We start from the raw sequence: 15,407 nt of genomic DNA on the forward strand, positions 1-15,407 counted from the left end.
ATCGAGTTATTTCATAGGTATTAGATAAGTGATAATGATAAAAAGAAAAAAAAAAAAGAAAATTTTGAAAAATTAAACTTTGGACGAGGAAGAAGATGAGGAGCAGAAGAGAGCAAGCTGCGCTCCTAGAATTAAACAAATCGAGGGACATTTGGCAGGTGGGGCGTTGGATTGGGTAGGGAGGGATTGGGTGTGGTGGGGTGTTGGGGGAGGGGGTGAGGGTGAGGGTTGAATTTTTTATTTAATTTTGTAATTAATTTTTAAAATTTTTTTAGATAAAATTTAATTAAAGGTTTTGAAAATTTATAATTAAAAAAATAAGAGATTAATAATTTAATATAAAATATATAGAGATTTTAGATGAAAATTTTTTATAAATTTTTTTATATAAGTTAAATGAAAAATAATTAAAATTAAATATTATATTTTGATTGTGTTATAATTAATTTATAATTTTGTATTTGAAGTTTAATTTTTTTGTTATTTTGATATTTATATTATTGTCAATTTTTTGATATTAAATTATTCTTGTTATTTTTATGTAATTATTGAAGATTGTATTTATTATATAATTATTGAAAGTTACTTGTGATAAAAAAATTTATATCAATTAGTGTATCAAAAAGATTAAATTATTTAATATATTTAGCATTACATGATCTATTATTATTACTAAGATTAAAAGCTAAAAAATAAAAAATATATGTTTGAAAATTTTATGAATGCTTTTTATAATCTAAATAAAATTGTGAATAATATTTTAAAAAAAATAAAAAATATTGAGTGTTATAAACTATTTTTAAAATCATTGAATAAGAGTTTTTATAATTATAATTATAATTATTATATTTTATAATAAATTGTGTAAAAAAAAAAATTACGATCGCGATGATCGCATTAACCACAATGATCTCTGTTATAATTAAAAACACGATAAATACGACGCAATCGAAAACGTGAACGCGATCGTTATTTAAATCGTGACTTGTATGCTGAATTCAAATGCTTGATAAGGAGAACCAAACTCACAGCATTGTTTTAAGGCAGGCTAAGCTCTTCAATAAGACCAAACTATTAAAGTTTTTTATACTAAAATTAAACAAAAAACCATTTTTTCTTTCTACAACAATTTCAAAGCCAGACATGATGAAGGAGAAATAAAGCAACAATTTAAAAAAAAAAAAAAAGGGTTAACAGAACTATATGGGAAGCATCAAAATTAAACCATCCATTCCAATCTTAATTATTGTAAAGCAAGCAGCTAAAACAATTAATAATCAAATTGGAATCGACTAGACGATTGGTGATAGCCCAGATAATGTTGCAATAATGGTTAAAATTCTTGTTTTTCTAATGCAATGGAGAAGGATAAGAAGATGGTGATGGAATTGGCACGTCATGTTCACAAGCCTTAGCCTCCTCCGAGGCCGCAAGTGCTTCAACTCTCACCCCATGATAGTCACGTTTGCTCAGCATCCGCTTCGCATCCTTGATGGCACCCACGGCCTCTTCATAGTTCTTAGAACAAAGCAGGTAACTTTCTCTCGCATTGTAGTTCTTGGCTTCTTTGATGAGTGGATACATCGCCGCTTGGGTTACATTTGTGCAGGCGAGTGCTAGTTGGATTGAGATTTTAACCAGGCCATGAAGATTGGTTTGTTTGCATGGAGAGTTTCGTTGGTGAGGACTCGAAAGCGGAAGGAAGGCGATTGAGTTTTGGAGCAGATGGTGTTGATTTCAGCGTTGATTACGTTTGGTCTTGGCTCTGCAAATGATGGGTTGGTGAAGAAAAATGCAAGAGAAAGAGCAACAAGCAGGAGCCACCAAACAAGGCATATCACTTCAGTTGTAAGCGTACGTAGCCAGCAACACTACTGTGATATAATATATATATATATATATATATATATATATATATCGGAACAGTTGAGTAGATTAACTATTAAACAGAAATTTAAGACGGTCAGAAAAAACTGCAGATGACATTTAGGATGGAAAGGAAACCGGTAACCCGATGGAGTACCAGTCTCTTGAAGTTTATGCATAACTGCTGAGCAAGCTTTAAAAACAAGCAATTACTGTGCGAGGAGAGGACATTATGCACGTAAACTTCTCTTGCAACCTTTAAACGCCATTTTAAATGTCATACCGATTGGCTCATGTCTTATTTATTTGTTTTATTTGTAGTCAATCCCTAGTAACAAAAGAAATTGCCGTTTCTTGTTGGTAGCTTCGACTGAACTCAAAATAAATTAGATTATATCGAGGTTTTGGGTTTTTATCTTGTATTATATGCTTGTCCTACATGCCCCAATTGCTTAAAATTGTCCAAACATGAACAATATTGTGTCCAATCTTACAGTAATTTGCACAGATCCTGTGTCTTGACACAAGTTATATGGTGATGGATAACAACGGAACATAGTTGAGAAATGAATATAAAGAAAACAAAAACATTAGACATTCAAATGTTCACATTCTTCTAGTTTTATAAATAAATAAATAAATATATATATATATATATATATATATTCTCTTTGAGACAGTTGCAACTGCATTTTATGCTTTCCTTGTAAGAATTTTGTGGTGAGAAATGATATAGGATGTGGATCTACCATTGGTCCCATACTTGCTTTAGAGGTTGCGGTTTATACTGTTGATTGTGGCATTACTCAGCTTCCTATTTATATGCACAGATATATTGTACTATGTTACTGAATTTATGCAGTGGAGCTACACAATTAAGCCTTCTGTCAATGCACAATAACTTGCAGCATATAGGATTTATATATTGTTGCATTTGCCCTATTTATAACATGCGTGATTCCAGAAATATGCCCACTGTTTTTGACATGTAAAACACGTCTAACTAAATTTATTCTTAACGAATCATCTAATACATGGTAAATGGAGTCATAGAACATGATTATGGTAAAGGTTTGGGTGGTTCGTTATAGTTTGGGTTGGAAGTGGAGCTAAGACAGGAGCCTTGTTCTGGATTGGAGCGTCCTTTTGCGACCTTTTGCTTCAGCTCAGACAACAAAGCCTGGTTCTCATGGTTGAGCTGTTGAGCCTGCCTCCTCAACCTTTCATTTTCTTTGATTATGCAGTAGTTCTTCCAATATAGCTGTGAGTTGAGTTTATCCATCTCAGAGCTGTTTTTGGTTGCCCCCGAATTTGTTTATGCAATCGAAGATGTTAACTTTAGATGAATAAATAGAACGACAGATATTAGAGAACTACAATCCTGAATCATAAAGAAAGCTGGAAGATAGAGAGCAAGAGCCCAGAAATGAAGAACAAACACAATTGAATGCTGATGAGCTGTTGAGATTAGAAAGAAGATGAGAAGCAAACCTTGAATCCTCCAAGTAAGAGCATTTGGCATTGGTTTGAATACATGGTTGACTGAAAATGGGAATAAAACAAGGGTTCTAAGACTTAAATGGGTTACGCAAAAACAACAAATACCATCTGCAAAAGCCCCATTGTCTGCCTTTTTCCAGTAGATATTGATTATATTATAACTTTAACGGTTTAAAAATACAAGAGAGATTGAGAGAGGGGTCATGACTCATGGCTCCGATATGAAAAGAAGAATAAAGTTTATGAAGTTGTTAGAAGAATGCACATAAAAGTGGCAGCTTAGAAAAAGAGAGATGCTTAAGGGACAAGAAGAGGTATCAATGCTCGATAGAGACTGTGATAGAGATTGTGATGTGCATATGTTGAGGTTCATGTGATGGCAGCTCCGCATCATATGCTCCTTTTTTCTTCTTCTTCTTTTTGAAATGCTAAATGCTCTTAAGATAAATAATGAGTTTTTTTCCCCAAGCTAGGATTGTTTGATCTTATTTCCCAAATCGAGGTACTTTTATGGGTTCGGTCTAGAAATGAAGGATGAGTTTAAGAAATTCTTTGTATTTCCGGTATCAAGAGAAGAAAATAGGGATGATGGTTAATCTCCCCTCATCAGAGAGTGTACATCATCTGCAACACCAACAACCCCCACCATCACAAGGTGGATTTGACAAGCCAACAAAGTTTACAATATCCAAATTAGAGGTGTACACTGTGTGAGATTCGAATCAAGCTATGATATTAACATTTTACATGCTTGACTTAATCTGACTTGACAAATTTAAACCTCAAATTCTGTTCAAGCCCTTCCAAATGATTAAATATTAGTACCCAAGCCTCCCAAGATAGTTCTCTTTTAAAAATAAAAATAAAAAAATGATATTTTTTATTTAATCTTTAGCAATTTTTCTTTTTTTTATTAAATTTAATACATGGATTAACTTAACAAATTTTCTAATATTTACACTACAATAAATTAATATGTAACATATTTCATATAATTCAAACCGGAGCTAGCTCAAGCCTTGAATATTAAAGCCAAAGCTCAATCCGTTCTTTAAAAAAATCTCATTGTTTGCCCAGACCTGTTTAATGGCCTCATTGTGCAAATCCCCTTTAAAATGTTACAAGCTTTTGGATAAATATGACCCTTTGATCAATTTAATTCAAATAAAGACTTTTGAGTGAAAATAATTGAATAGAGACTAATTGTTGTAATTTTTTCGCTATTTACTTCTGCATGGAAAGCAAAGATTTTCCCTTATGTTTTTCAATCATAAGACAAAGCCAAACATGTATATTAACCACAAGTTGCCATGTTTCTAAACTTCATGTAAACATTGGAACATTTATGGACAGATTTCTGGCATGAAAGTCTGGTACACAAGTATTGACAAACACCACCGGCATTTAATCATATAAAATGTATAACCTAATGAAATAAAGGGAAAATGTCAGGTACTCAAATATTTTCATTATCTAGTTTGATAGTTTTCGCTCTGAATACTTGTTGAACACATGAATGTCATTAACCTGATGAACCAAAGAAAAGCACGCACACGACTAGATCCTTGGTAAATTTCAATGGGCACAGTTTATTCTACCATCTGTTGAGGCTGCAGAAAGAAATTGCGACCCATTTCACTAGCTATAGGTTAAGTTTGCTCTTAAAGTGAAGCTATAGCATTATCTGTCCTATAATGGTTTATATATGCCAGTCATTGCTTGGGTAAAGTAACCAGCAGAAAACACTACTCGTTTTCCTAGTTTGCTCCTACAACTCAACTCTCAGAACATCCAGATGTGGGAGTGGAAATCAAGACCACACATACTTGGACACCTAGCTAAAATATTAATAAACTTTAGCTCGTAATCAAAAGGTTCAAAATAGGCAGGATCAAATACTTATATGATACGTAATCTGGTTGCATTATTATTTCAGCAAACAATTTTTACAGTAAAGGCATATTATTTCACAGTGAAAGCTTTACCAAAGGGAGATGCTGCACATTCAAAGGCCCACAGGACAGAAGCAGTTTGCCCACTTCTAGACATCTTCCCAGTTCCCTTTGGCTCCTCATCTAGCTGTAAGATAATAGATAATGTCATATTTATATGGAAAATAATCTAAAAATCTAATAAAGAACATAAATGCAATACAGAAATAAAATGTTTATTTTGCCAAACAGGCATGATGCATGTGAGACATACCTTCATCATTGATGAGCGATTACATTCTTAGCTCCAATAATTCTGATCTACTTTCCATCATCATCAACCACAATGATTATGCCAAAACCAAACGAGCTTCTCCAACATTTTCCAAAGATACAAGAAGCTCCAAGATAAATCGAGGGTGGTGGAATGTATCAACACGTATCCATCAAAATGATGTAGCATTCCAGTTCACCCCGGTTCTCTATGCCTGCACTACTGCCAGTTTTGATTACTCTTAACTGCATTGATCCATCATATTCCAAATCAACTTCTAGCTGGCAGGGTGCAGGCATGGCCCAAGCCCCTCAACGGGGCCGGGCTAATCCAAAACTAGCATCAGGCTGCTGTTGATGAGACTATAAATTCAATGATTCAAAGACCAAAATCAGAAATTGGAACTCAAGAGACAAACAAATACCTGTAGGCACAAATTTTTTTCCTTCCAAGAAATGATGCAGGGATTCAGTCTACCCAAATAAAAAATAAGCCATCTTCATGAAGAATTACTAGGTCAACACGTAAATTCTGCTTTTGATCTGAAACAATATTTTTTCATTTCCTTTTTTATTTTTTATTTTTTATTTTTCATGCTTCTAATATTTCACAGCTTTTTTGATGGTGCTTGCTGTTTTCACGATTGATTGTTTATTTGCATAAATTTTAAAGTAAAGCATCTCATTTATAACTGATTACCCCATAATATCTGATACTCTTTCCAATACATAATGTCAGTCCCATCATGAATAAATTTTAAAGGAAAGTATCTTATTTATAATAGATTTTTACTGTTTGCCCTCAGTGGTCAGGAAGAAAAAGGGCATCTAGGAGAGAAAGCAATTAACTATCATACTTAACCATGATTATAAATTATATAGACTGATCTATTCTGCATCCTAAGCTCAAGATTGAACTTAAAACCTAGCAGGAGAAATTTTGTTGGTCACTTGCTGCAAGTGATGATGCTAAGACTGGAATGTTGTTTGAAGATGGAATCCAAACCTAAACATGGTTAAGTGTTTACTAAAAAAAGTGACTAAAACCTATGCATCAGAGGAAGGAACAAAAAAGGTGTGTATTTTACTAAGATTAGGAAGGAGAGTTGTGAAGTTGCTATACCTGCGAAAAAGGCTGGTGAACATGGTCATGAGGGTGGAAGAAAGGCATTCCAGGATGCTGACAAGGATACTGAGAAGAATGTAAATATATGCCAGGTGTGGAGCATGCACCAACATGATTTGGATTAAAAGATGGTATCATTGTTTCAGGATGACCATAACTAATTCCTGCAGCAGTTGATGGTACCGCCCAGGGCCCAGGTAAATGTTGTGGAAGAGGTCGAAGTTGGTGTTCGGTAGATATCTGAGGCCTATGAGTAGATCCAAGTTGTGGAAATTCAGTGTTGTAGTTAATTGCAGGGGTGTACATAGGCTGCATTGTATATGGTCCACTATTGAACCCAAACGCAGGATCAAATCTTTGCATGTACCTGAAGGAAAACAATCACTATATAAACTTTTTGCCTTATGAAAAAAATGGCTTTGCAATACCTAAGTAGCATATATAACTTAACAAATAAAAAACAAATGCAATTGCCATAGGTCAATCCAGCATGATCTTAGCAGCATGTGGAATTGAAAATATAATTGATATTGTTAAGATTTTTATCAACATTTCTCTCTTTCCTCAATTTGCAATCAAAGAAAATATTTCTATCATGTAAGATAATGAAAAATCAAAGGCAGACCTTTAGATTGTTAGTAGACTTGTACAAAAGTATTAGCTAATAGTTCTATTATAATGATTAGAATATTTGATGACATTGAGGAGCCGACTGTTATTAGGTTCCATCCTATTGACTGAAACCGTTTTATTCCCTTGTTTACACTTCCCACCCAAGATTTTGCATATTTTCAAAAGGCCTTGTAGTAGCAGGCATATATCTCTTCTCAATAAATCAGGATAAGCTTAATTGTGGTAGTTAACCTCATAAAGATTTACTGTTTTCCCTTTTCTTTTTTTTTTTGAAAAGTTGAGTTATTTGATGGTGGAGGCCAGAACAGGGGCTTAATTTAATAAACTACTAAAGACAATTTGACACCAATATGAAGTTTTTCTTCTACCAATTACCTCTCAATTCTCTAATTAATGGATGTATAAGTTTTTACAAATGGAAAGTTCCTCTTTCCATTCCTTTTCAAAAAATATAAGTATACCAGGACAACCATGTGTTCATATATTAAAAAGGTATCAGAAAAGAAAAAGATGATAGTGAAATAAAAGGGGTTGAAATTAAACAAATGAAGAGAATTTATGAAAAGAATAAGAAAATAAAGATATTTGAACCATACAGATCAAAATCAACAACATGGATCAGACAGAACAAAACAATATGAATGGTTATTCATATTTATAAATGATAAGGATGAGACTCTTCATCATCCTGAAAACAATCATAGACTCATCCACTCTTAATTGAAACAGTATAGAGATAAAAATTGTTCTCAAGCCTTGTTTTACAATAGTAAAATAATGACTCATGTTGCAAATTAACCATATAACTTTCAACATTAACTTCAATGCACCTTGCAAAGCATGAGACTCCAGAAAAAAAATCAGAAAATCTAGTACCCTACAGGAAACAAAAATTAAAATAGAGGCATACCTATCATAATTTCTGTCATAATCAGGGTCTTTGCGTTCAGTCTCACGATCCCGAAAGATGGCCACCCTATTATTTGGTTTACTCCTACCAATTGGTTCCTTTTCTGTCCTACTTCTAGCTGACCTACTACTACTTGTAGAGGATTCAATCAAACCCCTACCAAAATTTATGTCAGAAACCACTGAAACAGGTTTCTCTTCCATCTTTGGCATTCCTGAGGTACTGTGGTAGGAAATATCCTGCAACCTCAGTTCACTCTCTGATTTTCCACCAGAACCACTGGTAGAACTATTAGAGTTAAAAATCCTTGCTCTAGCTTGGTTATACTCCTCTTTTCTTTCTTCCACACTTTTGCTGTTGTTTGACTTCAAAGAATTTGAATTTGAATTGCTGGTAAGCTGAGACCTTTGCTGTGGCCTCTGTTTAATTGCCACCTTAACAACACCAGGGTCTTCTGATGGTAAATTTACAGGGATGTCTGCCAGGCGAACAAGAGGAAGCCTACATTCAGAAGTCTTACGGACAATAATTCTAGAACCAGAACCATCAGGTGTATTATTGTCTAATAAAACCATTGACTGCAGTGAATAATGCTGCGCCACACGATGTGCAGCCAACCTTAAATATGACGTAGGCAGCTGCTGGAACTCCAATTGCTGCCGAATAGGATCACGGATAAATTTTTCAACATCTTGCTCCATCCTCAGGACTGAAAAAAGAGATTAAGAATTTTCACTTTATGAGTACAGTTAAGCACTCTTGCTCAAATATAAGATGGAGGCCACTCATTCTTTGAAGATACAATAGTACCCAAATCAATAAGTGCCAGAATATGATGCTTTCAAATAAAAAAAATGACAACCACATCAATAATGACAACATTACTGTTTCCTCATAAACAAAACAATTGCAAAATGATAACTATCAACTTCACAGGTAACCGAACATTAAGAAACAAAAGGGCATACTTCTTAAAATGCAAGAAGAAGCACGTAACAGAGAAACAGAATGCAGAACAGCTTCATTTGCAATAGTAAAGCAGACTCCTTGAGCAGCTTAGAGCTTATCAAGGGATGAATAACCAAAAACCAACTCTCACTCAGATTACGGGGTTGTTTTGACTTCTTTGCTACCTTAATTACCTAGTGAAAGAAGTCAATTGTACTTTAAACCTCCCTTATCCTCCAGTAATATAAAAAATAGCTAGTCTAAAGTTCTTGGAATGCTTAAATGCTACATGTTTCCTTTGGCAGTTTCAAGCAAATTTTTGTAAACAAAACTCTTCAACAATCTCAAGAAAAATTATTCAATAATCAAGTTGATTTCGTTTGGAGCCAAACATTCGAAATAAATCAATTAATTAATGAAAATTAAAATAAATGACAAGAAAATTATGATTGAACAATAGTTACATTAAATCCTTTCTTTTTTTAATCTTTGTTCTACAAAAATTTACCACCATATAAAGTGATATACAAGGGACATTAATATACTCATTATAGCTTTGGTGATAGTGATACTCTAAACGTATATGAGAATGGATAAATAGGCTCTTCTGCTAAATTAAAAAGGAATCCTAAAAGAAATTATCAACTTATTTTCCCATTAAAATTATGTACAGCATCTATTCTCTGTTCACCAGGGCTGGAATCTAGACACGGAACAGTTTACCCAAATTATTGGTATTTCTTATCAGTGAAACTTGTTAAGTAACTATTTAACACCACATTTGATCCATGCCAGTTGTTCCACAGAGAAGAACATGGTGCAAAACAGATATTAACCATAAACAATTAAGCATAACAACTGAAAATGAAATTATAGCTAGCTTATGGACCAAGAGGTCTGATAGGCTAGATGCAAAATCAAAGACTAAGCATTTATAGCAGACATCATACATTCGATTAGCAGTTTAATTGTTGGAGAAGCAGACTCCCCTAAATTACATGGCAAAAATAATTATACTCTCAAACAGATAAGTACACCAAGCACCCATGGCAGACATTATATATTATACTGCACATGGAAAAAACTATTATGTTGCAAAATGTATGTGTTACAAAGAAACTGTCCATTAAACATCAACCTCATAACAATATTTAACTAACGTGAAAGTATTAGAACATACAAAATAAAGTACATGTACAAGCTGTAATTTGAGGAAATTTAATAAGAGCAGAGAAGCATAAATCGAAATAGACCAAACAACTTTAGTCTAATAGCTGACCTTAACACCACTCCACAAACATAACTTATTGCATAGAAAGGTACATGGACCAGATATGTTCACTGCAGAAATGTCTGGCACCTCATGTGGCCAATACATTTGTAAATAACATGAAGTTAGAAATATATCAATCCCAGATGCATGTTTTACACAATAAAAATAACAATCCAATGTAAATGTTTAACTATGGAAACAACATTTAGAGCAGAGAATAAATACTTGTTTTCTGTAGATTTAAAATTGGGAAAATGAGATAGCATATAAATAGTGTTAAAGTCATTTGTTCTTCAAAGAAACCCTGCCTTTCCACCAAATTTGTTGAAAAAGCTAAAATTGACCCCTTAATTCATTTGAAAGTTTTTAAACCACAATCACTCTTATAACCAACTAATAATTGATCAATACCTTTAAAACCACAAAGTGCATTAGAAAGCCTTCCAAATTAATCTGACTGAATTTTTTGCATCATAATAGTGAACTAACATGGCATCCTAACTTTCTTTTTCAATCATTCAATTTTCGATATGATCCACAATCAACCAGTGCCATCCATATATACTTTAACACCACTCCCACATGCTTCCTTAAATGCCCAACTTTTAAAAGAGAGTCACTTTAGTTATGGCAACATACAATGCTGAGACTCTTCTAAGAATCTCTTCATCTTATCTTATCAAATCTCTCACGAAGCCTGACCATGTTGAAGAACTTAATTCTGGTCATTGGAAAATAATAAGTTACGACATGCCACTTGCAATGTTAGCATATCACATGCAGCATTACAAAGTTAAGCAATCCAAAGTAATAAAACATAACAAGCAAAGCTGGATTAGCATGTTGCAATTCAGGATATTAATTATTAAATATCAGACAAGCACGCACCAAGAACATGATTAGTTCCAAGAAAAAGACAGTTCTTTTAATTCATTTTTTTGTTTCTTAGTTCACCAACTACTAGGATAAGGCCCCTGAAGCAGCGCATTGGTTCGGAATAGGGCGAGACCTTAGAAAAAATTAGGCCAACAAGAAACCCTAAACAAGGGGAAGGAGTATGCGATAACCCGATCATCTAAATTTCTTGTTCCAAACAAAAAGTTACAATTCCTAAATCCACGAGCCCTAGCGAATTATTTGCAAAAAGAAACGAGACTTACTGGAAAGGCGCTCGCGAGGGTTTTGGATAGCCTCGCGGAGAAACTGATCAACCTGGTTAATGACATCCTCCGCAACCACCTTCTCAGCCGAAGCCGAAGAAGCAGAAGCTAAAGCTGAATAAGAAGTAGCATCAGGAAATTCAGATTTGGCTTCCTTGTTTGAAGAAAGCATCAAGCGGCTCATGGTGGCATCCAAATCGGCCACCTCCCAGGACTCCGGCGCCCCGAGATCCTCCACCACAGACCCTTCCATGGTGGAAAGAGTACCCGAATTTGCCTTTCGAGATCTCTATTATCAATCACAAGAAGGAAATAGAAGCTAGGGTTTCTTGAGAGAAGAATGTATAAGGAAGAGAGATAACCTACAATCTGTAAATTTCATGAGAAATTATATTGAATAGGGTTAGGGTTAGGGTTTGGAGATTTAGCATTACGGATAGTGCGCGCGAGAGAGAGTTGGAGATGATGTTAGTACATTTTCCACTACGACCTTTATTTATAGTTATATCTTTATAATATTCATTTTTAAGGAAAATATTTTTTATTATTAGAGAGGGAAAAGAAAGAGAAAAAGAGGGGATATGGTTTGAGAGATTTGATCACGAGTTTGACTTTGATTGATACATTGCACAAAGCTGTGTAATAGTCTCTTCCACGTGTTTTTTTATTTATATAGATGAAATTTTAAAAATTTTATTAATTATAATAAAAATTGTCATTAGAGTTTAAAAATTTTATTATTTATGAATTGTTATACCGATTCACATTGTTCATTCTTTATTTTTGTTAAGTTAGTATACGTTTGACTATTATATCTCCACCAAGTATGATTGATGTTCAAATTCTTTACCACAATACAAGCTTGCTCCTCTCTATTCATCCATGAAAAAAACTTAACTAATTATCACCAATAATATGTCATCGATACATAATCTCACAATATATCAATTGATATTCAATTTGCTTAAAATAATTATTATAACTTATATGATTTATTCTCTAATTTTATATAAATTTTTTATCATTTGTTAACAATTCTAATCATATCATTATCTATTATCTCATACATAAAGTAAAAAAAAATTTTATGTACACAATTTTGAATCTTTTTTCTTCAAGCCTATTCAATACTCCTTACAACTTACCTTTTCTTTCTTCCAATCATAACCTCATCGTAACCTTTTCTTCAGGTTTATTCAATACTCCTTACAAGTTCACTATGATCAAATAACATAAAAGCACAATGCAATTAATCTTATCCATGACTCCAGCATTTGGCACACCAAGTTCTACCCTCATTGATTCACCCAAATATGACACTTCTCCATTATTTTGTCCCATATCAACACCCTAGGTCCCCATATAAATTTGTGCGCCAATATTATTCTGATGCCAACAATGACAACCACAACTGGCCTTCCCTCAGTCACTTGCTGCACACCACTAGTCTTTGGCACATTATTCCCTTAACAAACAAAAGGCTTCTTGGATTTCATTGCTGCTTGCTCCACTACAACATCAACACAAGTACACAGCCACAACAAGAAACCACATCAGTATACATTTTAATACATGCAACTTGGCCAATAAAGCAAACAATACAAAAAGAATTAGCTTGCCTTTTTTACCCCACAAATATTTTTTTGGGTTGGCACTTTTAACTTTCCTTCTGGTTTGGCTTACCTCCACCTTGCTCTTTCCCTTGATCCAACACCTCCTGCACGATAGTAGCCAGGCTCAGGTTCTCATAATAAAGCAATAATCGCTGATGTTCTCATGGGTGGTAAACGATAAGTATGACAACTTCTCATCTTTCAATATGTTCACCTATTTTGCCTTATCATCTCCAAGTTTCAAAATTCCCTTCCCCAACACACTGGCATAGGACCACCTAATTGTGAAGGAAAAATGCATAACAGGACTTTTTGTGCGAGCCACAACGAACTCATTATAGTTGGGTGGTTATTCGAAGACAACTCAACCTACTTGTTCACCCCTGAGCTTGAAAATAGTAAAGCCACCCATTGATCTTCCTCAACATGTATAACGTCAACACCATGTTCAATTATGGGACCCATTTCATGAGTCGTCAATAAATGAAGTAAGTCACCAGGATTCCTTAAGCATTTGGCACTTGCTGCGATACGGCCAAAATAGAGGTAGCCAACACGAGATGGAAAAAGGAATATAGCAGAGTGAAGAACCCGTGTCGAAAATTGTATAGATAAATCCCCCTCTTTCCTTCATTGGATCCCACTTGACTCCTAATAAAACCTTTGAAAGGGCAAGGAAACGGAGAACATCGAGTTCTTTATATTAAATGCCACGTAGTCCGAAGCCTAGTTTGCCATGCTTGTTATTGCCACTAACCGGTACACATCTAGTGGTCACGTCCCTGGTTCAAGGCTTTCTGTTCCTACGACTCTTCCATAACAACCTCTTTCTTTTTCCCTTTCCCTTTCCCTTATCCCCACACAAAGCACCCACATCTTAAACAACGATGCCACAACCCCAACCACCATTCCCCTGTGCCTCTTGGGCTCCACTATCCTTTTCCATAGGCATTTTCTCCATTTTTTGAGACCCACATCGACCCCACCATTAGTGACTGGCATTATAGTGCGCCACATTATCACTTGATTCTTTATCATAATTATTCTCTTTTGGGCCATTTTCTTAACTTAAAATTAAACGAAGTAAAACCTCAAAAAACTCAAAAATTGACCTACCCACAAATGTTTTTTGAAACCAACGGTAGACAACAACACACAAATATCTCAAACACCAAAAACTTCTCTTGCTTGAAAAATTGATAAAACAAGTTAGCAATCCCTCTTTTTCTCCTATTTATATCCAGCCAAAAGTTTCAATTGAAACGATATGAATTAAAAACCCATTCGAACCAATCATTGAAATAATTCAAATTAATTCTCCAACCAAGACTGACACTTTAATTGCACTCTTTTTCAAAAAACACAATTATTCCCTTCTTAACTTAATTTGTACAATTTAAAATTTAAAAGCAATAAATTTTTCTGATAACCTTTACACGCTATTGCACTACGTGTCCTACAAAGCCACGTAATTTAGAAACATGAGCTTGTGTCTCAGAATGCACTTGAAGACGCGTTTTGTTTACTAGCACCACGCTTGCTCCATAGCATATAAGATTGAAAAAAAATTTTAAGTCCTTACCTACTGTTTCCTATGTCTCATCATAACAGGTCATCAATAAGGCTTATTAAAGCAAAAGCCCTTGACCAATAGGTACTCGTCACAAACAAGGCTTACAAAGGCAAAATTCCTTGACCAATAAGGACACATCATCGACAAGGTTCACCAAGGTAAAGTCCGTCGACTCGAACTTCTTGCCAAGAACTCGAAGAAATGGCTACACAAAGGTCCGAGAGTGATCACTTTATAACCTTTTAAGACTAGAAGATAATTGTTATACCTATTCACTTAGTCGACAAGGTCAATACGAGCAATTGTTATGTCTACTCATACAAACTCATACAAAGTTAGCATAAGCCTGATTGTTACTGTCACGTCATCACTAAAGATAATTCATATATAAACTCCTCGTCACAGTACGAGTTCACCTTTATCTCTTCATCTATAGGAAAAGCTCGCTCAACTGTTATATATATATTCTATCAACTCATCATTTCATAATAGAACAATTGATTTGTAATTTATTTAAGATTATTACATGTAATTTATATTGATTTGATATCATTAAATGTAATTTACATTCATATATATAATTATTCTTTAAATTTTACAT

At 34.2% G+C, this 15,407-nt stretch overlaps 1 protein-coding gene across 7 annotated transcripts; it reads right to left on the reverse strand.

The window, feature by feature from the left end:
- Positions 1 to 1,209: 1,209 nt before the first annotated feature.
- On the reverse strand, positions 1,210 to 12,105 carry LOC111293576 (uncharacterized). Of its 7 annotated transcripts, none has more exons than XM_089743542.1 (7): positions 11,621 to 12,105; positions 8,240 to 8,948; positions 6,694 to 7,063; positions 5,572 to 5,933; positions 5,352 to 5,445; positions 3,358 to 3,408; positions 2,758 to 3,155 (listed from the first exon to the last, which is right to left on the reverse strand). In XM_089743542.1, exons 1-4 carry the CDS (start codon positions 11,871 to 11,873, stop codon positions 5,883 to 5,885), a joined length of 1,383 nt encoding a protein of 460 aa, XP_089599668.1. In that variant the 5' UTR covers positions 11,874 to 12,105; the 3' UTR covers positions 2,758 to 3,155; positions 3,358 to 3,408; positions 5,352 to 5,445; positions 5,572 to 5,882. The 7 variants fall into 7 exon arrangements, with proteins under 7 accessions (XP_089599666.1, XP_089599668.1, XP_089599667.1 ...); XM_089743541.1 differs by having other exon boundaries at positions 2,758 to 3,202; XM_089743540.1 differs by lacking the exons at positions 2,758 to 3,155; positions 3,358 to 3,408 and adding an exon at positions 1,210 to 1,765.
- Between the last annotated feature and the right edge of the window lie 3,302 nt (positions 12,106 to 15,407).

The sequence above is a fragment of the Durio zibethinus genome, chromosome 14 (genome assembly GCF_047325235.1).
Source record: "Durio zibethinus cultivar Kanyao isolate XHJ-2024 chromosome 14, ASM4732523v1, whole genome shotgun sequence".
Taxonomy (NCBI): Eukaryota; Viridiplantae; Streptophyta; class Magnoliopsida; order Malvales; family Malvaceae; genus Durio; species Durio zibethinus.